General features: G+C 40.1%; 1 protein-coding gene across 1 annotated transcript in view; it reads right to left on the bottom strand.

The window, feature by feature from the left end:
* The window catches only part of mcf2l2 (MCF.2 cell line derived transforming sequence-like 2), a 235,805-nt gene that overhangs the window by 155,058 nt on the left and 55,603 nt on the right, over positions 1–25,144 (bottom strand). The window contains exon 3 of the mRNA XM_052018737.1: positions 15,699–15,782. Coding sequence (XP_051874697.1) covers positions 15,699–15,782 — 84 coding nt within the window. The remainder of the gene's footprint in view (positions 1–15,698; positions 15,783–25,144) is intronic.

Genomic DNA, 25,144 nt, shown 5'->3' with positions numbered 1-25,144 from the left:
TAGGGCTGTAAGGAATGCTGATGAACAGAGAGATCTTGGGGTTCAAATTAAGTTCCCTGAAAGTTGCAATGCAGGTCGATAATCTGGTGAAGGCTTACGCCACGCTTGCTTTCATAGGTCAGGGCACAGAATATAAAGGTTGGGATATCACGTTGCAATTTTACAAAACACTGGTTAGACCACACTTGGAGTGCTGTATGCAAATTCTGATTGCCACATGATACAAAAGATGTGGTTGCACAGGAGAGAGTGTACAGTCATTGAATATTTTCAAGGCAGAAACTAACAGGCATAAAGTACAAGAGAGTTAGGGAATATGGGGAGAGAGGGGAAATGTTGTTCAGTCACGATCTTATTGAATTGGCCTACTCCTGCTCCCATTTCTTATGTTCAAGTTCAAGTTTATTGTCATAGGCATACATGCAGAGGGTACAAATGCCATGCAAATTAGTTTTTTGCAGCAGCAGCACATTACATTACAAACCTGACAAACATAAATTATACATAAACTTAAATTAACATAAATTATATACAACTTACACATGCGCAAAATAAACACCACATCACTAGTGCAAGTTGAGGGGCAGAGAAAGAAATATAGTCTAAAATAGTGTTAAGGTTTTTCAGGTCAGTTCAAGAACCTGATGGCAGTGGGGAAGAAGCTGTTGCTGAACCTTGACATGTGGATCTTCAGGCTCCTGTACCTCCTGCCTGATGGCAGCATCGAGAAGAGGGCATGGCCTGGATAGTGGGGGCTCCATAATGATGGATGTCACCTTTCTGAGACATCGCCTCTTGTAGATGTCCTCGATGATGCAAAGAGCTGTACCCATGATGGAACTGGCTGAGTCCACTACTCTCTGTAGCTTGTTGTGTTCCTGTGCATTGGAGTTTCCATAGCATATAATCTTTTATATTTGCATATTTTTATGAGCCAATTAGCCACAGAGATATTGGGGACTAGAGTTCTGTGCAAGTTAGGACACTGACAGCAGAGCTTTGCCCAATGACAGGTTTATGAAGGGTAAAAAGTTTGCAGCAGTAAGGAACACATTGGATTTCTCAAGTTCTGAACAAATAGAGCCCATCTCAAAATAAAGGCTTGAATGTGTGCATAGTCAATGCACACGTTCAAATCCATGTGTCACATAAAACAGCAGTTCTGCCAATTGGACTGTTCTGGAGGGGCCCCGCAATACTCAGCGGGACAACTGTCAAATATGTGGTGCTCTGTGGTATGTTTCATAACCTGGCGATCAAAAGGGTTTTTGTCTCTACAGGTCTCTAAAGATCTCTACATGTCTCTAAAGATCTCTACATGAAAGAGCCGAAGACTCGGAGCAGGATCATGGGAGAAGGAAACAAGGGAGTAGCCAGACAGGGCCCTCTACTTGAGCTCTTCACAAGGAACCTGTCCGAGAAAGAGATCAGATCTGCAACTCCCGTTCCCCCTCCAACTACAACCCCACACCCTCCTTCCTCATTAACCATCACACCACTCTCTTGCCTATTCACCAACGGGTATATTCTCAATGCTGATTTCCTAACGTGCATATATCATACCCAATAATGTAAATGATACTGGGGACACTCTGGCAAATGGAATTTAATCCCGATAAGAATGAGGTGATGCATTCTGGGAAGTCAAATAATGGTAGGACATATATAGTAAGTGGTAGGGCTATAAGGAATGAACAGGGAGATCTTGGGATTCAAGTTAAGTTCCCTGAAAGTTGCAATGCAGGTCGATAATTTTGCTTTCATAGGTCAGGGCACAGATTATAAAAGTTGGGAATATCACATTGCAATTTTACAAAACACTGGTTAGACTACAATTGGAGTGCTGTGTGCAAATTCTGGTTGCCACATGATAGGAAAGATGTGGTTGCACAGGAGAGAGTGTATAATCATTGAATATTTTCAAGGCAGAAACTGACAGGCATTTAAAGTACAAGAGATTCAAGGAATATGGGGAGAGAGTAGGCAAGCTGTTCAGTCATGATCTTATTGAATTGGCCAACTCTTGCTCCCATTTCTTATGTTAGTATATTTTTATGAGCCAGTTAGCATAGAGGTGAATGAGATTCTGTGCAAGTTAGCTTTGCCCAATCACACATTTATGAAGAGTAGAAAGTTTGCACCAGTCAGGAATATGTTCGAATTCTCAAGTTCTGAAGCAATAGACCCCATCTCTGAATAAAGGCTCGGCCACTCAGTACAGGGATGATAATGAACTTCTTCACCTAGAGTGAAGTGACACTTTGGAAATCTCTAATCAAGAATGCAATGGAGGCTGAGCATATTCAAGACAGTGACTGATAAACTGTATAATATTGAGGGGAGCAAGGGATATGGGATCAGTGTGGAAAAGTGGAGCTGCAGTAAAAGATCCCCTCATATTCTTACTGAATGGTGTATCAGGCACGAGGGGCTGATTGTCCTACTCTTGTAGGAATGAGCATCAGGTAAGCCAAGGCAAGGGAAGAGTTTAACAATGCGGAATCATAGGTGGGAAAAGGTAGTCTTAGTAAAGTGCAGATGTTTTATTTATTTATGGGTTGTCCCTAGCAAGTCTGGCATTTACTGTACATTGTTAATTGTCCCTGGGAAATTGGCAGTGATCGTGTGTGTGCTTAAAGTACTCCCATCATGCTGTTGGGTAGGGAATTTCAGCAATTTGATTCAGTGACATTGAAGAATCAACATACAAGTGAGGTGTTGGGGTAGTTTTTGGTGGCAAGGTTCCAACGTGCCTGCTTATGAACTTATGAGATGCTGTTAATAGAATCTTCCCAAATTGTTGTTGTAGTATCTTGGAGACAATATACTGTATAGTTATGGAACAACAGTAGAGCAAATAAATGGTTAACATAGTGTACTGAATGCTAATCAGGTGAGCTACTCCATCCAAGTTGGTGAACTTCTTAATATAGCAAAGTACAGCACAGTTAGCAGGCCCTTCAGCCCACCATGTCTGCACCAACCATGATGTCAAATTAAACTAATCCTATCTGCCTGCACATGCTCTATATCCTCCATTCCCTGCCTATCTAAATGTCTCTTAAACATTGCTATTGTATCTGTTTCTACCACCTCCCCTGGCAGCATATTCCAGGCACCTACCACTTTGTGTAAAAAAAACTTTTCCCCCACTCACCTTAATCCTATGTCCTCTAGTATTTGACATTTCCACCCTGTGAAAAGAAGAATATACCTACCCTGTCTTACGCCTCTGATAAAATTATGTTGGAGCTGCATTTATGCAGAGAAAGGGAGTCTGTTTCAACTTGTAAATGGTGGAGAGACTTTTGAGGGACAAAGGATGAGACATCCACTACAGAATGCCAGCCTCTGACTTACTCTTGTAGCTGGCTGGTCATACATCATCTGTTTCAAATGTGACATTAAGATTACAAACAGCTTGGCTCAGCAATGGACAGCTGCTAGGGAGATGGATGGAGCTGGTGGCTAGAGAATGGAATTTGCAGTTTAGTCTTGGAAGAAATGTCTACTCATCCAGTTCTAGGCTTCCTAATGTATAGTAGGAAGGAATTCTGCTCATCCAGTACTAGATATTGGGAGACAGCAAAGAGACTGAAAGGAATGCCAAAGAGGCAGAGCTGGGTGTTTCTAAGTAGGTGGATGATGGAATCTCACAAGCAGACCTTCTTTGTACCTATTACTCTTCAGAAGATAACCAAAAAGGACAACAGAACTGAGTAGTGACTCTTCAGAAATAGAAACAAAGAAACCCAACAAATTGATTTATTTCAACTGCTACTGGAATTTATTTTGAAGAGAACTTATTTTTCATTTCACTACTTAATTCTAGAATCCTCTCAGTATTGGTATTGGTTTATTATTGTCACTTGTACCAAGGTACAGTGAAAAGCTTATCTTACAAACCGATCGTACAGGTCAATTCATTACACAGTGCAGTTACATTAAGTTAGTACAGAGTGTATTGATGTAGTACAGGTAAAAAACAATAACAGTACAGAGTAAAGTGTCACAGCTATAGAGAAAGTGCAGTGCAATAATGTCCTTGCTTAATATGATTGGTAATCCCATCTGCACCTTAGGGTGATGGTGTGGGACACTGAACTTTGACTCAACTTGCATGTTAAATTCTGCATTCTTAACTTGCATTTTGACTTGTTGCATCTTAGCCTTGTATGGAAGCTCCAATGCACAGGAACGCAAGAGGCTACAGAGGGTAGTGGACAGCCAGTTCCATCACAAGTACAGCTGTCCCCCCATCAGGGAGATCTACAAGAGGCAATGTCTCAGGAAGGCAGCATCCATCATCAGGGACCCCAAATATCTGGGCCATGCCCTCTTCTCGATGCTGCCATCAGGCAGGAGGTACATCAGCCTGAAGACCCACACCTCATGGTTCAACAGCTTCTTCTGCACTGTCAACAGGTTTTTGAACTGACCTGAGAAACATTAACATTACCTCAGACTATTTTTCTCCTTTTCTCTCTCTCTCAATCTTGCACAAGTATCATTAGGTTTATTTTGCACACGTATAATTTATGATAATTTGTTTGTTAACTCATGCTTGTCTTCTTCTTATACTGTGCTGCTGCAAAAAGCTAATTTTCATGGTATTTATACCCCGTGTATGTATTGCTATGACAACAATAAACTTGAATTTAAATTTAAAAGCTCGCATGCAAGAAAAAATTTGTTCAATTGGAATTGGTTTATTATTGTCACTCGTGCCGAGGTACAGTGAAAAACTTGTCTTGCATACCGCTCATACAGATCAATTCATTACACAGTGCATTGAGGTAGTACAAGGTAAAACAATACAGAATGCAGAGTAAAGTGTCACAGCTACAGAGAAAAGTGCAGTGCAGGTAGACAATAAGGTGCAAGGTCATAACGAGGTAGATTGTGAGGTTAAGAATCCATCTCATCGTACTAGGGAACCATTCAATAGTCTTATAACAGCTGGATAGAAGCTGTCCTCAAGCCTGGTGGTACGTGCTTTCAAGCTTTTGTATATTCCATCTCCCATTGGGCAGAAGATACAAGGATGAGGTGAGAACTAGCAAGCTCAGGGATTTTCAATTCCACTATTCAAGGGAACTAAACTTACAAACACTGTTCTAATCCACAGAATCATCCATCAATGTAAACAATTAATCTTATATTTTTATTCAACATTGCTGATAAAGCAGAGGGAGAATGAGTAATTAGAAATAAGGAATAGCGGCACTGCTGGTAGAACTGCTGATTCACAGTTCCAATGACTCAGGTTGAAAACCGACCTCTGGTGTGGTTTGTGCAGAGTTTGTACTTCCTGCCTTTGTCAAATGAGCTTCCTCCAGATGCTCAAGTTTCCTCCAATGCCCCAAGATACGCTGGTTAGTAGGTTAATTGATGGTCACTGTAAATTGCTCCTAGTGTGTAAATGTGTGGTGAAATCTTGGTTGGGGGAGGGGGAGGGAAGTGGGGAGGTGGGTTGATGGGACCATGGGAAAATAAAATGGGTTAGAGTAGAATTACTGTAAAAATGGGTGGTCAACAGGTTTCTGTGCTGTATCTCCCTGTGACTATGACTGTATTTAGCTTGCTTGAGAGGTTTCAAAAGCTTTCTACGCTGAAGATTTCCTCACTTCACCTCTGTGTCTAGTAAACCCCGAGTAAAAAGAGAGACCAAACCAGGTGGAACTTGCTCATTTTTAATCTAGCAATTCCCATCTTCGACTGATACCGACAAAAACTATCTTTATCTTATGCATCAATAAAATGTTCTACCCTATCAACCAGTTTCTTCACAAGGCATAAACAGCATCTGTTAGGAGGAGATTAAGTTAACTAAATGCAACAGAAAATAGAAATTAGAGTCGTGGTGTCAGAGACCGAAAAAGACTATTTGGCCCATAGAGTACATGCCAACCAACAATCATTTTATTCTCGCCATATTCCCTTCAACTCCCTCCAGATCTTACCCCTCACCATCATGCTAAGGTTAATTGGCTACTGTAAATTTCCCCATCAACCTGCATATTTATGGAACATGGGAGGAAACCAATCGGTCACAGGGACAACAGGCAAATGTACAATCAGAAAATTCTCTTCATTAGCCTGACTTACAAATGAGTATTTGGGAAAGCGTACAAGGCTCCATTTCAGGTGGCAAGAGAAACAAATGAGGTTGTTTTGGTTTTTTTTGTAACAATTATTTAAAGAGTTCTTAGTAATCCTCCCAAAATTCAACATTGATCTGATCTCAGGTCCATAGGGAAACATTGTTAATTAAAATCTGATCCAACTGAATTTACTAGCAGTTAATCGAAATATTGGTGCAGGTTTATTTCTTCTGCTGATATAAATGTGTGTTTAAACATATAAAATCTAAATTTGAACTAGAAATGTGAACTGGGTAACAAAGCATGCAGCAGCTGAAATATGAGATTATAATAAGACACCTGGCTTTGAAGTCATAAAAGTCTTGCAATTTCCTGAGGTGTGAAACTTCTCAGTGAAGATAAATCTCCCAAACCAATGTTTGTTGCTACAAACTCCAGATGGCAAAATAATCTTTTTATGCAAATTATCTAGTATGTGTTTCAATAGCTGCAAATTCATGAAAATCGACCACTGTACAATGGAAAAAAAAATCTCTGCTCCGAGGCCAATTTCAGTAATATCTGAGTTCAATGAGGACAGTGGCTACAAGGGCAAAGATGAGCATTTTTATGTTAAAATATATTCCAACATAAGTTTTGACATAAGTTTTGTGTTTTAACATAAAACACAAAAGTTTTGTGTTTTTTTAAAATGCATTAATAATTTTTAATAATTCTTGAAACTTTCCAAAAATCAGAAACATTTTGAGATTTTGATAATTTTGACATCTGGCCAAGCCAAATGGTGACTTAGCTGACTATGGCTTCGCCACCAACCACAGAATGATCACCATTATTTAAATCCACCTGTGATATAACTCATATGTTGGCTGCCGCTTCAGCAGGATCACCTTTAGCCACAGCAATTACAAATACTTTATCTGTATCCAAGAGTTCAAAGCATCACAAAGATCAGAAACAACTGATCAAGCAATTCAAAGAGTTTGTTTTCCAAAGCAATTCACTCAAAAATTCCACCTGCTATGATGATATTTACTGCAATAAGTGAATAATAAAACTAATAGGCCAGAACTTGTTGAGAAATGCATTCAATTCTATGCTGAATTCCCAGCATCTCTCCATACAAGTGCCAAAATTTGTGATTTCTGTGCAAAAGCAGAACTTGAGAGCTTGATGACTGCTCTTCACACAGCTTTTGCCTATTGCTATTATTCCAATGCAAAACTGCTGTATTCCCCAGCACTTGTTCTGGGAATGTTCTTGCTAAACATCAGAATGGCCACAAGGGACAGAAGTACAAGTTAATTTACAAGGTGCACAAACTGTATGTAGTTAAATGTTTTTGTGTTTTCTAGTGTTGGACTGATTTATAGTTGCCTTTAAATATTGCTGAAGGCATAGTTCACAACAGGTTTGCAGCTGCCCAAGTTTGGGGAGGGAGGTTTAGCTGGCAGTCAAAGCTTTCTCAGCTGTTTCATTAACTTGCGTTGTACACATCCTCTTCCCCCACCAACTTACCCACAATATGTCGTGTTGGCCTTGCCAATACTCAGTACCTCACCATTTAGCAACAGGCAAGGATTTAACAGCCAGATAATATAGGTGTACCCACCACAAATAAACATGTAGTGAGCACAAGACACTTGACACTGGTAGAAACTCCTGGCCCACTGAACAATATTACCATAGAACCATAGAAGAACCATACAGCACAAAACAGGCCCTTCGGCCCACCGTGTCGTGCCGTCCATCAGACCACCCTCACACTACTTAACCCCTTCCTCCCGCATATCCCTCTATCTCACGTTCCTCCATATGCCTATCCAACAAGCTCTTGAACCTGTTCAATGTATCTGCCTCCACCACCACCCCAGGCAGTGCATTCCATGCACCAACCACTCTTTGGGTGAAAAACCTCCCTCTGACATCTCCCCTGAACCTCCCACCCATAACCTTAAAGCCATGACCTCTCGTCTTGAGCATTGGTGCCCTGGGAAGGAGGCACTGACTGTCTACTCTATCTATTCCTCTCAATATTTTATATACCTCTATCATGTCTCCTCTCATCCTCCTCCTTTCCAGTGAATAAAGCCCTAGCACCTTAAGCCTCTCCTCATATTCAATACCCTCCAATCCAGGCAGCATCCTGGTAAATCTCCTCTGCACCCTCTCCAATGCCTCCACATCCTTCCCATAATGAGGCGACCAGAACTGAACACAGTACTCTAAATGTGGCCTAATTAGAGTTTTGTAAAGCTGCATCATCACCTCGCGGCTCTTAAACTCAATCCCGCGACTTATGAAAGCCAACATCCCATTGGCCTTCTTAACTGCTCTTTCCACCTGTGAGGCAACTTTCAATGAACTGTGAATATGAACCCCCAGATCCCTCTGCTCCTCCACACTGCTAAGTACCTTGCCGTTTACCCTGTACTCTGCCCTGGAGTTTGTCCTTCCAAAGTGTACCACCTCACACTTCTCCGGATTGGACTCCATCTGCCACTTGTCAGCCCAGCTCTGCATCCTATCAATATCCCTCTGTAAGCTCCGACAGCCCTCCACACTATCCACAACACCGCCTATCTTAGTGTCGTCCGCAAACTTACTAACCCAGCCCTCCACCCCCTCATCTAAGTCATCTATAAATATCACAAAAAGTAGAGGTCCCAGAACCGATCCCTGCGGGACACCACTAGTCACTGCCTTCCAATCCGAGGGCACTCCTTCCACCACAACCCTCTGCTTTCTACATGCAAGTCAATTCCTAATCCACACAGCCAAGCTTCCTTGGATCCCTTGGCCTCTGACCTTCTGAAGAAGCCTACCATGAGGAACCTTATCAAATGCCTTACTAAAATCCATGTAAACCACATCCACCACACTGCCCTCATCAATCTTCCTGGTCACCTCCTCAAAGAACTCTATCAGGCTTGTGAGGCAAGATCTTCCCTTCACAAAGCCATGCTGGCTGTCCCTAATCAGTCCATGATTCTCTAGGTGTTCATAAATCCTATCCCTTAGAATCCTTTCTAACAGCTTACCCACCACAGACGTGAGACTCACCGGTCTATAATTCCCTGGCCTATCCCTATTACCTTTTTTGAACAAGGGGACCACATTCGCAATCCTCCAATCCTCCGGCACCACCCCCGTAGACAACGAGGACTCAAAGATCCTTACCAGCGGTTCAGCAATCTCCTCCCTAGCCTCTCGAAGCAGCCTGGGGAAAATCCCGTCAGGCCCCGGAGATTTTTCTGTCTTAATATTATTTAACAACTTCAACACGTCCTCTCTCTTGATATCAACAACCTCGAGAACATTACCCCTACCAGCACCCCCTTCCGCATCATCAAGACCCCTCTCCCTGGTGAATACCGAAGAGAAGTACTCATTCAGAACTTCTCCCACTTCCGCCGCCTCCAGGCAAATTCTCCCACCTTTGTCCTTAATCGGACCTACCTTCACCCTAGCCATCCTCCTACCCTTCACGTACTTGAAAAAGGCCTTGGGATTTTCCTTAACCCTACTAGCCAAAGCCTTTTCATGTCCCCTTCTAGCTCTCCTCAGCCCTTTCTTAAGTTCCTTCCTCGCTACCCTATATTCCTCACGGGCCCTGTCTGAACCTTGCTGCTTATACCCCACGTATGCTACCTTCTTCTCCCTAACAAGTCGTTCCACCTCTCTCGTCACCCACGGTTCCTTCACCCTGCCATTCCTTCTCTGCCTCACCGGGACATATTTATCCCTAACATCCTGCATAAGATCCCTGAATATCGACCACATCCCCACGGTACATTTTCCTTCAAAAAGGACATCCCAATTTACACTCCCAAGTTCTCTCCTTACAGCCTCGTAGTTAGCCCTTCCCCAATTGAAAAACCTCTTGTCCTCTCTGCACCTGTCCCTGTCCATGACAATTTTAAAGGTTATGGAGCAATGGTCACTGTCCCCCAAATGCTCACCTGCCAATAGATCCTTCACCTGTCCCGTGGGACAGCATATTTGTGGGGGAAAAAATAGTGTGTGAACAAATTTTTCATACATTCTATTGCAGCATAAAATATGAACTAATAACAAAGTAAAGCAGAAAAAAGTAACGGCTTTTCAATTTGAGTTTTGAAATTACTGAAACAATTCTTACAGAATATGCATCTTTGGCGTTTTCTTTTACAACAAACTGATTTTGATTACAGTCTGAGATACAGTGTGTTTAGCACGTTGACAGCTATAGGAGCTCGACTAGGTTTGAAAAAATGGGTTTTGATTCTTACAAATGCATGTCCGATTAATGTAAATAGTTACAGTTTTCCTTTTCCCCCTAATAACTTGTGACGCTAGTGACTCAATGAGGTTGTGTAATTCACAATGCGCTGAGCCACAAATGGGTCCAAGTTGTATTGCCCAATTTTACAGCAGCTTCGCACAAAAATGGTGCATTACCCCAGGACAAAAACAAATGCATTCATAAGGCACTTTTGAGATATTCAATATGCTTTATAGCTAATGAAAAACAATGAACTGTAATCATTTTGTAATGCAGGATCAGCCGCATTCAGTTTTTGGATTACTGTGATAATGATCAGATTTATAGTGATGTTGATTGAGGGATACATATTTGAGTCATAGAGTTATGTGGAACTGAAACAGGCCCTTCAGCCCAACTAGTCCACATTAACCATGATACCCATCTACACTAATCCCATTTGCCCACATTGGATCCACCATGTCCAAGTAAACCTTTTTGCCCATCATCCCATGACTCACTGCCTATGTCAGACACTCTGAAATTTTGTCCCTAAATCTTCCCACTTCTGCACCTCCTTTCTATTTCATTCATAGGAAAAATTAAGCAGTTTCCCAGTTTCACCATGTTCTAAGATGTTACATTTTTAGCATCCGCAGCATGTGATTGTGAATGAGTCAATGTATTCATGCTCCATATCACCCACCTCTTTGACTAATCACTTGGTCATCACTCCCAATATTTTCTGGCTTAAAGTTTGCCTCCATTTTAGTCATGCCCCAGAACAGTCTGAAATGTCTCCACGTTAAAAGCTGCTATGTGGGTACTGCAGGCATTGGTGTCACATTATAAGAGTGAATGGTAGTACCTCTCCATAACTGGCCTCAAAAATTCTAGGCCAATAAATCAAATTCAATGTGTTATTTGAAAAATACAAACTCCAAACAATTCCAGATTTAGGCAAGGCTGACATTGATGGGTTTAGATGCATCCAGGAGGATTTCTTGAAACAATATATACTTAGGCTGAAGGGCCTGTTTTCAATGCTGAGAGAGGTATAGTTTCTCTATAGATAGTCCAATGAGGGAAGAGGCCATACTAGACCTTGTACTGGGAAATGAGTCTGATCAGGTTATCAGAGTTTCAGCAGGAGAGCATTTTGGAAACAATAATTGTAGCTCCTCTGCAAGTTTTCAGATAGTTATGGATAAGATTGAACCTGGGGGAGGGGGGTGGGGTGGAGAGAAGAGTGCTAAGTTGCAGAAAGGCTAAATTACAATAATATTAGGCAAGAGCTGGGAAAAGTAGATTGCGAGCAGCTGTTATTAGGTAAATTCGCATTTGACATTTGGGAGTCGTTTAAAGGCCAGCTGGTCAGAACTCAGGACCAACATGTTCCTGTGAGGAAGACAGGAAAGGATGGCAAGGTTCGGGAACCTTGGATGATGATGAGAGATGTAAAATTAGTCAAAAAGGAAGCCCTTTTCGTTGGTAGGTAGGATTAAGGAAAATCCCAAGACATTTTATAAGACATTGAAAACAAGAGGATAACTAGAGAAAGGGTAGGACTACTCAAGGGCAAAAGGAGGGAATTTATGCCTGGAGCCAGAGGAAATGGCCGAGGTACAAGACAAATCCAGCAAATTGTAGGTTGATGAGCCTTACATCAGTGGTTAGGGTTATTGGAGAAGATTCTTTGGGTTAGGATTTACTCAGATTTGTAAAAGCTTGGACTTATTAGGGATCGTCAATATAGCTTGATGTGGAGGAGGTCATGTCTAATGAACCTGATTGAGTTTTTTTTTTGAGGAACTGACGAAGATGATTAATGAGGGTAGGGCAGTGGATGTCGTCCATATGGTCTTTAGTTAAGCATTCCCTCTTGGTAGACTGATCCAGAAAGTTAAGGCACATGGGATCCATAGTGATTTGGTAGACTGAATTGAAAATTAGCTTGGCCAGAGAAGACTGGGGCTAGTAGTGGAGCGATGCTATTCTGTAAGCAGTGGTGTTCCTCAAAGATCAGTGCTGGGACCTCGTTTGTATGATAGGAATAAAATGTAGGCGAGTTGATTAGTAAGTTTGCAGATGACACAAAAATTGGTGGAGCTGTGGATAGTGAGGAAGTTTGTCAAAGGATACAGCAAAATATAGATCAGTTGGAAATAAGGGCAGATGGAGTTTAATATGGACCAATGTGAGGTATTGCACTTTGGGAAGTCAAATGCAAGAGGAAAGTATATAGTCAATGGCAGAACCCTTAAAAGCATTGATGTACACAGAGGGATCTTGGGGTGCAAGTCCATATTCCCCAAAAGTAGCAACACAAGTAGATTGAGTGGAAAAAAAAGGCATACGGCATACTTTCCTTCATCGGCCTAGGTGTTGAGCATAAAAGTCAGAAGTCATGTGGCAGCTGTACAAAACTTTGGTTAGGACACATTTGGAGTATTGTGTGCAGTTCTAATTGTCACATTACAGGACAGATATGGAGGCTTTGGAGAGGATGCAGAGGAAGTTCACCAGGATGCTGCCTGAAGTAGAGAATATTAACAATAAAGAGAGGTTGGAGTTGGACAAACTTGGACTATTTTCTCTGGAGTGATTTAAGTGATTTAAGATTTCCCTGATTTAAGTATCTAAAATTGTGAGAGCCATAGATAATCAGAGTCTCTCCCCCTCACCAGCCCCCCCCCCCCCCACCCCAGGTGGAAATGTCAAATACCAGAGAGTAGAGGGCACAGTTTTAAGATGAGAGGGAGAAAGCTTATAGGGATATACATGGCAAGTTGTTATTTTTTTAAAAACACAGAGAGTGGTAGGTGCCTAGAACATGCTGCAGGGGAGGTGGTGGAAAAAGATACTATAGCAATGTTGAAGAGGCATTTAGGCAGGCACATGAACAGGCAGGGAATAGAGGGAAATGTGCAGGCAAATGGGGGACTTAATTTGGCATTATGGTTGGCACAGACACCATGGGCCATTGGGCCTGTTCCTGTGCTGTACTGTTCTATGTTCTATGAGAAAGAGGCTGGCCTCTGAGCAATCAACTTCTGCAAATGGGTAAAATAACAAAGATCAGGGGAAAATGTTAAAAAAAATAAGTTATTGTTATATAGGCCCATTTATACCCATAACTGAACATCACTTGTCAATAAAAAAAATCCACAGCTAAATTGAGACACGAGACAATATAAACTTGAAAGAAAATGCATACAAATGTGCACAGTCATGACAATTGGAAAAGATATTTAAAAAATCCACAGAGTGTAATGGCAAGATGAATATTAAATGTTATGAAAAGGAAATATAAAAAGTAAACTTGTAAAGAATAGCAGAATCAACAGAGAACTGGGAATGACAGCTCGGTCCTCAAACTGACAGGATATGACTGTGTTAAGGCAGCAAATGTTCAACGGCAACACATTAATTGATCAGTTGGCTGATGAGACAGAAAGCCACTGACCCAGGTTTGGCAATGGTGAAAAATATTCAATGCAAATGATGCAATTAAAAGCATTATGCATTGATATTAGTAGATTATTTGTCTAGATGTAAACAAATGTGAGGCTGTTCAACTTAAACCTAAAAAATAAGATTATTACTGAGAAAATACTGATTGGCGAAAAGCTGGAAAGAGTGAAAGTCCCAAGAGACTTAGTGGTGGATGTACATGGATCATTAAAATATGTACAGGTAACAGAAAGTAATCAGAAGTGTTAATGGAATGTCTGTCTGTGTCTGTGGAGTTTGCATATTCTCCCTGCTCCCCGAGTGCTCCTGTTCCCTCCCACATCCCAATGACGTGCGGGGTCAGTGGGTTTATTGGCCGCTGTAAATTGCCCCCCTAGTGTGTGGGTGAGGGGGTAGAATCTGGGGGAAATAGATGAGAATGTGGGGGAAATAAAAAAAATGGGATTGATGTAGGATTCTTGTAAAAAAGTGGTTGATGGTCAGTGCGGACTTTATGGGCTGAAGGATATGTTTCTGCACTGTGCTTCTCTGTGAACTTCTCTGTCCCAGCCGCTTGAAGAATAACACAGTCTCACTCCTCTTCCTTTTCCCCATATCCCCACAATAATTTTCCTTCAGGTGTTTGCCACTTCTCTTCTGGGAGCTTGAATCTGTTCCTGCCACCCCAGCAGAGAGGTTGTTACAAACACAGAACCCTACCGAGCAGATGGAGTTCAACCCGGAAAAGTGTGAAGTGATACACCTTGGAAGATCGAATTTGAAGGCAAAATACAAGGTTAATGGCAGGACCCCAAGCAGTGTGGAGCAACAGAGGGATCTTGGGGTCCACGTCCATAGATCCCTCAAGGTTGCCATGCAGGTCGATAGGGTTGTTAAGAAGGCGTATGGTGTGTTGGCCTTCATTAGTTGGGGTACTGAGTTCAAGAGCCACGAGGTAATGTTGCAGCTCTCTAGGACTCTAGTTAGACCACACTTGGAGTATTGTATTCAGTTCTGGTTGCCTCATTATAGGAAGGATGTGGAAACTTTAGAGAGGGTACAGAGGAGATTTACCAAGATGCTGCCTGGATTGGAGAGCATGTCTTAAGACAGGTTGAGTGAGAGAGGGCTTTTCTCTTTGGAGTGAAGGAGGATGAGAGGCGACTTGATAGAGGTGTACAAGATGATAAGAGGCATAGATCGAGTGGACAGAGAGGGTGAAAATGGCTAACATGAGGGGGCATAATTTTAAGGTGATTGGAGGAAGGTATAAGGGGAATGACAGAGGTAAGCTTTTTTTTCCCCCACAGAGAGTGGTGGGTGCGTTGAACACACTGCCGGCAGAGGTTGTGGGAGCAGATACATTAGGGACATTTAAGAGACTCTTAGCTAGCCACATGAATGATAGAAAAGTGGAGGGCCATGTGGGAGGGAAGGGTTAGATAGATCTTAGAGCAGGATAAAATGTTGGCACAACATTGTGGGCCGAAGGGCCTGTACTGTGCTGTAATGTTCCATGTTCAATGTTGGAGGTCGAAGATAAGATTTAGGAGAATTATACCTGAACTACAAGGGTTAACTATGAGGAGAGATTACAGGAACTGGTTTCGTATTTGCTAAAATTTAGTTAGTTGAGGAATGGTTCATTTTATAAGTTAATTAAGATAACAATGTAAATCACAAAATGGGAAAACTGCAGTAGAGTCGCAAAATCATAATAAACACAGTGCAGTCATTGTTATATTTTGATTATATACAAATAAATACAACTTCCTTCTACAACAGTTGACAATTGAGGAAAAGCAGGTCATGAGATTAGCTAACAGCCTTTAGCACTGTTTCATATTAACACCCAAGCAGCATCAAATACTTAAAAAGAAAAAGCTGCTAATTCCTACCTGATAGGATAGCAAACTGTTTATGTAGTTGTTCGATGATATCAACTGCAAGCAGGGGTCTTATTTCTTGTTGCATAATTTCATCTGCAGACAGAGCAAGAGTAATCCAGTGAGTCAAGTTCAGGACTGAAACAAAGTTACATTGTTGAGTAAAAGCGATATTCAGAACACTATATCTGGAATGGATTCCCAAGATGCTGCTTAGGTTTCAGTCACAAGACTTCCTCATTGCTCAAAAATTGTGATGTGAAGGCTGTGGAATCTTCAGTTCACTCAACCCATAAATTGAATGTTATTTCAGAATGAGGTGATCTTCAATAAATCAACTTTAGTTTGGCCACTAATTCTTTGATTAAAACACACAGCATGTTTTATTCTTAGTTATACTGTAATTAACATTTGTTTTCCATTCTACAAGAATTTGCTATCTTTAAAAGATCACATTTTTATCCTGGATCTATTTTCTATCTGTAGCCATTTTATCCCTAGCAGGCCAGCACTCTGCTAAAGGAGAGTAATACAAAAAAAAAATTAGAATATGACTGTCTGTCTTCTAAAATGTACATATAAATTAATATCCATCCACATAACAATAAATAGTTATTATAGGCTCCTCACATGAATAATTATACACACTCCAACAAGTTACTGCTCTTGTCTCAGTTCTTAATTCAAACTGTGCAGGAAATCTAAATAATTACCCTGATAACTAGTTAAGACCAAGAGTATGATTATGTGAAGAGCAGCACAAAGACTATACTGTGCTACCTTGTGATTTAAACTTCAGCAAATTTGAGATTCAAAGCAGCAAGGCAATGGCACTAACATCAACTTGATTTTATTTAACATCACCAATATAAAACAATTTCACAAGACATTTTCCTAGACTTCTGTCCTTAAATCATTCTAGAATGAGGTTGAGAGGCTAAGGAAGGGAAGCCTAGGACATAGAGCTAGGTGGTTGAAAGCAAGGCCTCAAGGTAAATTCCCCACACCGCTGTCTGTAAGGAGTTTGTACATTCTCTCCGTGTCTGCGTGAGCTACCTCCAGGTGCTCCAGTTTCCTCCCATATTCCAAAGATGCACAGGTTAGGAGTTGTGGGCATGCTATGTTGGCGCCAAAAGAGTGGCGACACTTGCGGGCTGCCCCCAGAACATTCTCAGTAACGCAAAAAGATGCGAAACACTACGTGTTTCGGTGTACGTGTGACTAATAAATACCTTAAATGATAAACTCAGGAGTGCAGAAAAAGCCAGAGTCGAACCAGTGCAGAGATCCAGAGGTACACTAGTAGGATGGGAGAAAGTTCATGGAAAGATTGTAGGTTAACATGGAGAATTTTAACATAGAGATATCAGCAGAAGCCAGTGCAGGTTATCAATATTTGAATAAAGAAACCTGCAAAAAGTTAGGACACAAACGGCAGGTTCTGTACGGTAGGAGATGAGTGACTGGCCAGAACAACATTGGGAATGTCAGCTGTAGAGGTAACAAAGGGATAGATCAGGGATTCAGCAGTAAATAAAGTAATGCTGCGACAGAGCTGGCCAATGTTACAGAGGTGGGAAGAGGCTCCAGGAAATACATCAACACATGAAAACACAATGCTAGAACTGTCCCTGCACTGAAGGGAGCCTGTGTCCCATTGCATTTGGAAATGGCACCATGCAGAGATCTGCACCAGTTTTCAACAAAGCCTAGTGATCGATGTTCTACCACACAGGTCCATTACAAAATATGCAATTAAGTAGAGTTTACACAGGCAAGCACACACAAAGCCCTGTCCTCAACAATCTCCTGTCCTTTCAGAGGGTAATGTATTGGGGAGTGGAATGGAGATAATTAAAACAAAAAATGCTGGAAACATTGAGCAGTTTGGAAGACATCTGAAGAGAGAGAAACAGAGGCAGGCAAAGGACCCTTCATCAGAACTCAAGGGCAATTGTTGGGTAAAACTGTGAATGATTGGGAAGTCTGAGATGAACAGACAAGATGGAGGCACAAAAACAACAGGTGGCATGAGGAAATGATTAGGTGAAGAGATGGCAAGGACGAAAGGAATAGGGAGTGGTCAGTGAGTGATTCGAGAAACCACAAGGTCATTGGTAGGAAGAGGGATGGCAAGGATGGGGTGATAACTAAGAATGAGACATTAAAGAAAAAGACAATCTCCAATAGATTAAAGCCTCGGATAATGCCAGGTAGGTTTAAACCCTTTAAATGCCACTGCAGCCCTTAAACCCTTGGTTAAGGTATACTCTAGTGCTCAGAGCAGACCATTTCCTGGCCTGATTTCTACAGTAAAATTTCACACCTGACCTCAACTGAGCTTTGACACCACTGCACCTGCCCAGCAGCCCCCAAGACTATGACAGAAATTCAGAGGATCTAGATTAAACATCTGGGGCATACCCAACTGCATTTAATGATATGGTCTTAGGTAAAATTCTGTCAGGTAGCACAAGAAAATTCTGTGCCACATAGGAGAATTTCTGGGCCAGGCAGCTGACAGAATGGATAGGTGGTCAAAAACTCAGCTCTGTTTCAAGCACTGCATCATAGCTGTGAACACTCTGGTTCAGTTCTGTCGATTTCCTAAGATGGGAATGATGGGTAGAGGGTTGAGTTTGTAATGGGAACATAGGGTCATGGCTTTAGACTTCCATGGAATTAGCTTTGGAAATCCCTGCTTATCACAAATGGTGTGATGAATCTGAGACAGCACAGTGGTCTGGAATGCTGCTTGAGACAAAGCGAAAGAGCAGTTTCACCAGTACATATACACAAACTGTGGATGAATGACGTCACAAGAGATAGTAAGTTACATCTGAGTGGGTCCAGAGATGAAAGCTACACCATGAGGAAGAAAGAGTTGAGGACTTACTTCTCTCACAAGGTTATGAGCCTTTAGAATACTCCACCTCAGAGAGCTGTAGAGGCCGAAACATTGAAATATTGCAAGGCCAAAGTGAACAGATTTTTAGTTGCAAATGGAATCAAAGACTTTGGGGACAAGCAGGAAAGTTTAGCTGAGGCAAAAGTCAGATGAGCCACGATCTTATTGAAAGGCAGTGGGGCCATATGGTCTATTTCTCCTCCCATTTCTTAAATTCTGATGAACAGCCAAGGTGAGAGAGGGAAACAGTTTTAACCAGGACAAGGACATCAAATACATAAAATATGGTATACTTTAGCAACTCAGTAGATGTAGAAACACCACTGCGATTGGTGATCCAGAAGTAGTTGGGAATTTGAAAGTGCAGCTGTACGAAGAATAAAAGATGTTACCACTGGTGACTACTGAAAGAATTTGGTTTTGGAGGATGAAAGAAAATATGAGAGAAGAACAAAACTAGAAAATCATTAGAAATTGGACTTTTTTTTGATAGTTATGACCAAGGTAGAATGTTCATTTGAAATAGCACGATCAAAGCAATGCTCCTGGAATATGCATTGGAGAACTTACGAGAAGGAAGAGAGAGCGAGAGCGAGAAAAGTGCTGTGAACTCAGAAGTAGACAGCAAGAAGAATTTTGAAGACGAAAGAGTGCAGTGCAGAGGTTGACACCCCATGCCCCTCATTTCTTGTTTTCTCCCCCAACACCCCACCCAAGGACCAGTCTAAGTGAGAGTTTCTTCACTGCTTTCATATTTTTATACACTTCAATTACATATCTCTTCTTTTGTTCTTCAATTTCATTATATAAAAATTGACAATAGAATTTCTAGATTCTTATTTTATGCATTGGCAGACAAACTGGGAACAGTGCAAAAGTTAAAATCTTTCTGTTCTCTACAAATTATTGTCAATCAATGCCACATAATAATTGACATTTATTGACCTCAGATTTGTAAGTATAAGACATTTTGTGATCCTTAATGCTGCACTTAAATATGAATAATTTGCAACATTTACTAAAGTCATTAAAATGGCAAACAATAAAAAGAACATATCTAATTGTCTGTTATTAGGCTATTTTTCCTTTGTGTACTGTACTCAAAATGAAAGAGAGTTGTCCATTTGTGATCTCACTCGTGATCTAAAACAAATTCGGTATCAGTTACGGACTTACATTTCTGAATTTCATTACAAAGTCAAAAAAAGCACCTATCCTGGGTGTGAAACAACACAAGCACTTGCACAACTACCTTAATACACCTTGACAATATTTGCTATCACTGGCACTCAGAAACAAATTATTGCTGGATGAGATTGCACCTTTACTTTGAATCAGCCAAAGTAAGTAATACTTGGAAAGATAAATTAAATCCAACTTTTTTCCATGTACTAGCTCAAAGCCGCACTTAAATTTCTTTCTCCACAGGTTCAGCCTAATTTACTGAGAAGTTACAGCATTGTTTCTTTGTATTTCAGATTTCTGCAAAGTGTTTCCTTTTGTTCCATTAAACATTTGTTCATTTTGTCATAATAGGTACAACATATTTATTGCTAACAATGAAGTTACACTTGACAAAGCTTTGACTATGTAGAAGACCGACAAACAAGTATTTCCCTTTACTTACAAACCAGTGTTAAGTGATATTTCCATAATTATTCAAACAATAACATAGGACTTGTCTGCCCCTGATGTGAAGAGGTTAGGCATTACACTGATTGGCTGTGACTACACTGGCCATTATTCTTTGATGAAGGATCAAGGTCAGACAACAATGGGTTCTTATCCAACATGTGGGAAAACTGTCTGAAGGGAGAGAGACTAAAAATGCAAGAGAAAAGGTCAATCACAATGTTGCCGAAATTACTAGTGTAATGAAGCACATCAAGTACATCTTTGTATCTACATCTTATAAATTTATCCCATCTGCATTTTCCAGGACCAAGCTGTGAGGCATCTTTTAGACAGAAAGGAAAATTAACAGTAGCCTTTTCCTGCACCAACCAATCTGCAAGTGAGAGGACAAGGAATATTTAATGGAAAATGTGATAGTCATTATTGCATTATCCATATACAGTTACCTAGATTTAAGTGGTTTTTTTTTAAAGAAACATTATTGATTCTAGACTTTCGGTTGAGGAATCTGGCAAAACAGATCCTATCTGAATTTCCCATCACCTCTTACCACTTAACAGGCTGGAACTGCAAAGGGATTGGAAATCACACCATCTAACTCTATTGTTTACTTATTTATTTCTGTGTCTTCATTTTAATTGTTTTTATAAATTTTTATTCCATTTAACTTGTTTTCCTACATGCAGGTCTGTAATTGAAAGAAAGCCATTCATAGTTTAAGTTTACCCAACACCAATGAACGGGGATCTAAGTAGGTTTTACTTGCACATTTTTAATGTAACGTTTATGAAGTAGTTTGATTTTTCAGTGCTGGCAATTTACATTTTAAGAATTCATAGGATATACTGCTCCTTTTAGTTAAAAGGAAGAATAAAAATACTTCATAAATTCAGTTGATTTCACATTAACTTTTTCTGCAAAGATTTCTATGTTGTATTTAGCAGGCTAAGATTTTAAGTCAAACTCTTAGGCAGCACCAGATCTGATGCTTGCTGTGGAAGACCGAGGGAGATGAAGGTAAATTTTTTTGCATCATTATTTTGGTTTTGTGTCTTATATATTCTGCTTCCCAATAGGGTTGATTTTCAAAATCTGTTTCCCAGGTTAACATTACAAAAAAGCCATTCTTTTCCTTTGTTTAATCATTTTGTCATATTCTTCATAAGTTCATGTTTTTTTTTATTATTGATTCTGGTTCATTTCTTTCTGAAAAGAAATAATGTGCATGAAATTCTATTGTAGATAAAACAAGAATTTTTGCCAGTCGCATAGGTGGGAAGATGTAATAATGAATTTCTTAAAAAAGATCATTTATTTTGCAGATTTGGGCAGTGCTGCTGTCCTATCCTGTGCAATATAATGGCAAATAATGAGAGACCCATATGATGTTATCATGCACGGACATGCGGAAATTCTGAATGAGGTATTATCAGTACTGCCAAAACCTTAATAGGCTCAAATAGAGCTTTCCAAGGGAGGCACATATATAGAAGGAACTCCTTCAGTAATGACAGGAAGACTACCTATCCTCATACTGAACATGAAAAATATTCCAGAGTATGGAGAAAAAATGGATCATATGTTAATAGGAAGTTATCAAAGCAGATCAAAACACTTGTAATATATTTAGCATATGTTAAAACAAATAAACTAGTTATGATGACATCAGATTATAGACCACAAGATAATATGCTTCTGAGATAAGGCATCTTAGAAGAAAACTTACTAATGTCCTTCACAACCAGTAGTCTTTAATAGTTGTGATGTTACAAAATAATAATGTTACACCGACAGTTAAGTTAGATTCAAGTATTAATTATAATCTGCACATAGTACACAGAATTACAGAGAATACAAAGTTAATTTGGCATAATGGCAATTGTCGAATCTTTCATGGCAAAGCCATTTATAATTTGTATTACTGATTCTGGCTTTGCTGGACTTGAAAGAACAAGGATGGAGTTATCTGAAAGAATTGGTTTTAAAATGTTGTTGGCGCCAAAGAATACATTCTAAATTCAACTTGGGAACCAAAATTTGATATCCTCCTAAACCCAGCTGATCTGGTATCACTCTTCTATCCAAAATTACAATGTTGAAAGACATGCATCACATTGTATGTTGATCAGATACAGCAGGTGGGTCAGAGAGTGAACCACACTGAATTTTCCAAAGAGATGCTCCTTCCCAATAACTAGGCCACTGAAAAAAAAGAAGCTTGCTAGAGAGCTTGGTCTGTAGTACTAATAGTACAAAATCCCACAAGTCAACAGCTTGTCAGCGACAGCAGAAAAATACACTAATTGCCGAGCTACATTAGGACTCTGTTGTTTACGTGAGCTTGTCCATTTTTATCTCTAAACAATTTTAGGCATTCAATTTTATAAACTCATCTTAAAATCTAACAATTCAAAAATAAGTTGGAATGTATGCCTTCATTAAAATTACTATTGCCTCATTTTTCTGTAAGAATGTTTTAGGCAAGAGCAGATACTTTCAGTTTTCTCTTGATTATTATTGATATGAGTAATCTACAACACAGACAAAGCTTATTTTCTCTAACACTTTTTAAAAGAAGTTTTTTTCTTGTTGATTGTAAGTAAAATAAAGTTTAAATTCAAGGCTGAAATAAACTATTGGAGAGACTTAGGTTTCCATGGAATTCTCATGTGACCCACATAAAACCACAGTACTGTCAAAGAGGGGGATGATGTAGATGTTACACTTAAGAAGGACGTGTAAAATATTTGATGTATTTATAAACATAGTACAAGTGAAGAATTAAGGGGTTGGGCATCTTTGAAGGTGGATAAGTTGCAAGACAAAATATATCAGAAAAGTAAAAGACCATGGGATGCAAAGGAGAGTGCCAAACTGGATCCAAAAATTGGCTTACTAGCAGGAAAGGGTGGTGTTTGACAAGTGTTTTGTCACTTGAAAATTGTAACTTGTGGGGTCCCATAGGGATCAGATGACATAAATACATGTGAAAAAGTTTACAGATGATACAAAAATTGGTCATGTAGTTCAATGAGAGTAAAGCTTAGTCTGTACAAAGGTACAGATGGGAAGAGACTGACAGAATTTTGGACATGAAGGGAATCTGAGGATATGCCATTTGTAAAGAAGAGTGGTACAGTGGTAAAAGATCAGCTGTGATTCTATTGAATGGCAACGCAGGAGCAAGATAAATAGCCTCCTCCTGCTCCATTTCTTATCTCTGGTCATCTGGTGGAGCAAATGGCAAAGATGTGTAAGGGAATACAAATGATGCAAAAAGATAACAGACTATGCATTAAATGGTACTTTACTGAGTGATCTGAAGGGACAGAGGGACCTTGGAGTGTACATCCACATATTCTTAAAAGGTAGCAAGGATTAAAATGACACATGGGATGCTTTCTTTTGTTAGCCTTAGAGATTATGCCAGAAATATACACGACAGTTCAGTTACTATACAGTCACCATATTACAGGCAGGATGCAATTGAACTGGAGAGGGTCCAGAAGACACTTAAGAGGACGATGCCAGGATTGGAGAATTGAAGCTGAGGAAAAACTGAATTAGCTAGGAATGTCTTTTATTTTGGAACACAGGAGACTGGGGGTGGGGGGGAGAATCATAGTTAAGTTGTACAAAATTATGATGGGTCCAGAAGGAGTAAACGGAAAGAGCTTATCTCCCTTAGCAACAGGGTCAAAAACCAGGGCACATAGATTTAAAGTAATCATAGAAGGATTTTGGGGGGGAAAAAAAGGACAAAAAATATTTTCACCCCCAAGGGTTGGGGTCTGCAGCTCTTTGCTCAAAATAGTGGTTGACACAGAAATCATTAACACATTTAAGAAATAGTTGGGAGAGTACTTGAAGAGCTCTGAGTTGCTGGGCAGTGCTAGAGATATGAAGACCACTTATTGATAGAGACAGATAAAATAGGCTGAATGGCCTCATTCTGTATCATAGATTTTCTATGCATAATACCAAACCATTTATAATTAGGGTACAAAGCAGGGTTTGCTTTGCTCAATCTCTGAATGGAAATAGTATCAAAGTATGCACCAACAGCCTCAATATGTTTAAAAAAAAGTTAAAGAAACTAAATGTTTATGGAATCTAGAAGGAAATTCAATGATTTGACAACTGGGTAAGCAATAACATCCTTGAAGCATTACTTATTTATATATTAAACTAATTAAATGCATTTGATAAAGGTCATTTTTACAGATTGTACTGAAGCAAGAAGTTCTCTCTCACATTGAATACTGGAAGTATAAAATTACAATAATAGTTTATACCAGATAAAATTCAAAGCAAATAGTTATTGGGAATTCCAACCTTGTGGCATTTTCAGTGTGTTGAATCCTAATCCACAGGAAGAGGATAAAGAGATAGATTGGTTGTGTTCTTTTTGAGTAATAGCTGTACAGCATTGATAGAAGCATGACATTGCAGGGCACTAACATCACCTTGATTACAAAGGACAGTGGGAATTATGTGAAGTGCAGGAATGTATGTGGCATATCTAACATTGGTTGTGAACAATATTTATTGGTTTAAGGCCCTCACTCCTTCAAGGATAGTATCGTGTCTAACTGCTGCCTGGGATGCAACAATGTTTTACTGTAGAAAACTTCACTTGTAATCTGGAAGAAAACTGCTATTAGGAATAGAACATAGAAAAACTAGAGCACAATTCAGGTCCTTCGGCCCACAAAGCTGTGCCGAACATGTCCCTACCCTAGAAATTACTAGGCTTACCCATAGCCCTCTATTTTTCTCAGCTTCATGTATCTATCGAACAGTCTCTTAAAAGACCCTATCATATCCGCCTCCACCACCGTTGCCGGCAGCCCATTCCACGCACTCACCACTCTCTGAGTAAAAAACTTACCCCTGACATCTCCTCTATACCTAC

This window comes from Pristis pectinata, chromosome 6 (assembly GCF_009764475.1).
Source record: "Pristis pectinata isolate sPriPec2 chromosome 6, sPriPec2.1.pri, whole genome shotgun sequence".
NCBI lineage: Eukaryota > Metazoa > Chordata > Chondrichthyes > Rhinopristiformes > Pristidae > Pristis > Pristis pectinata.
Note: the sequence above shows the minus strand (reverse complement) of the source record. Positions and strands in the feature narration are given on the sequence as shown.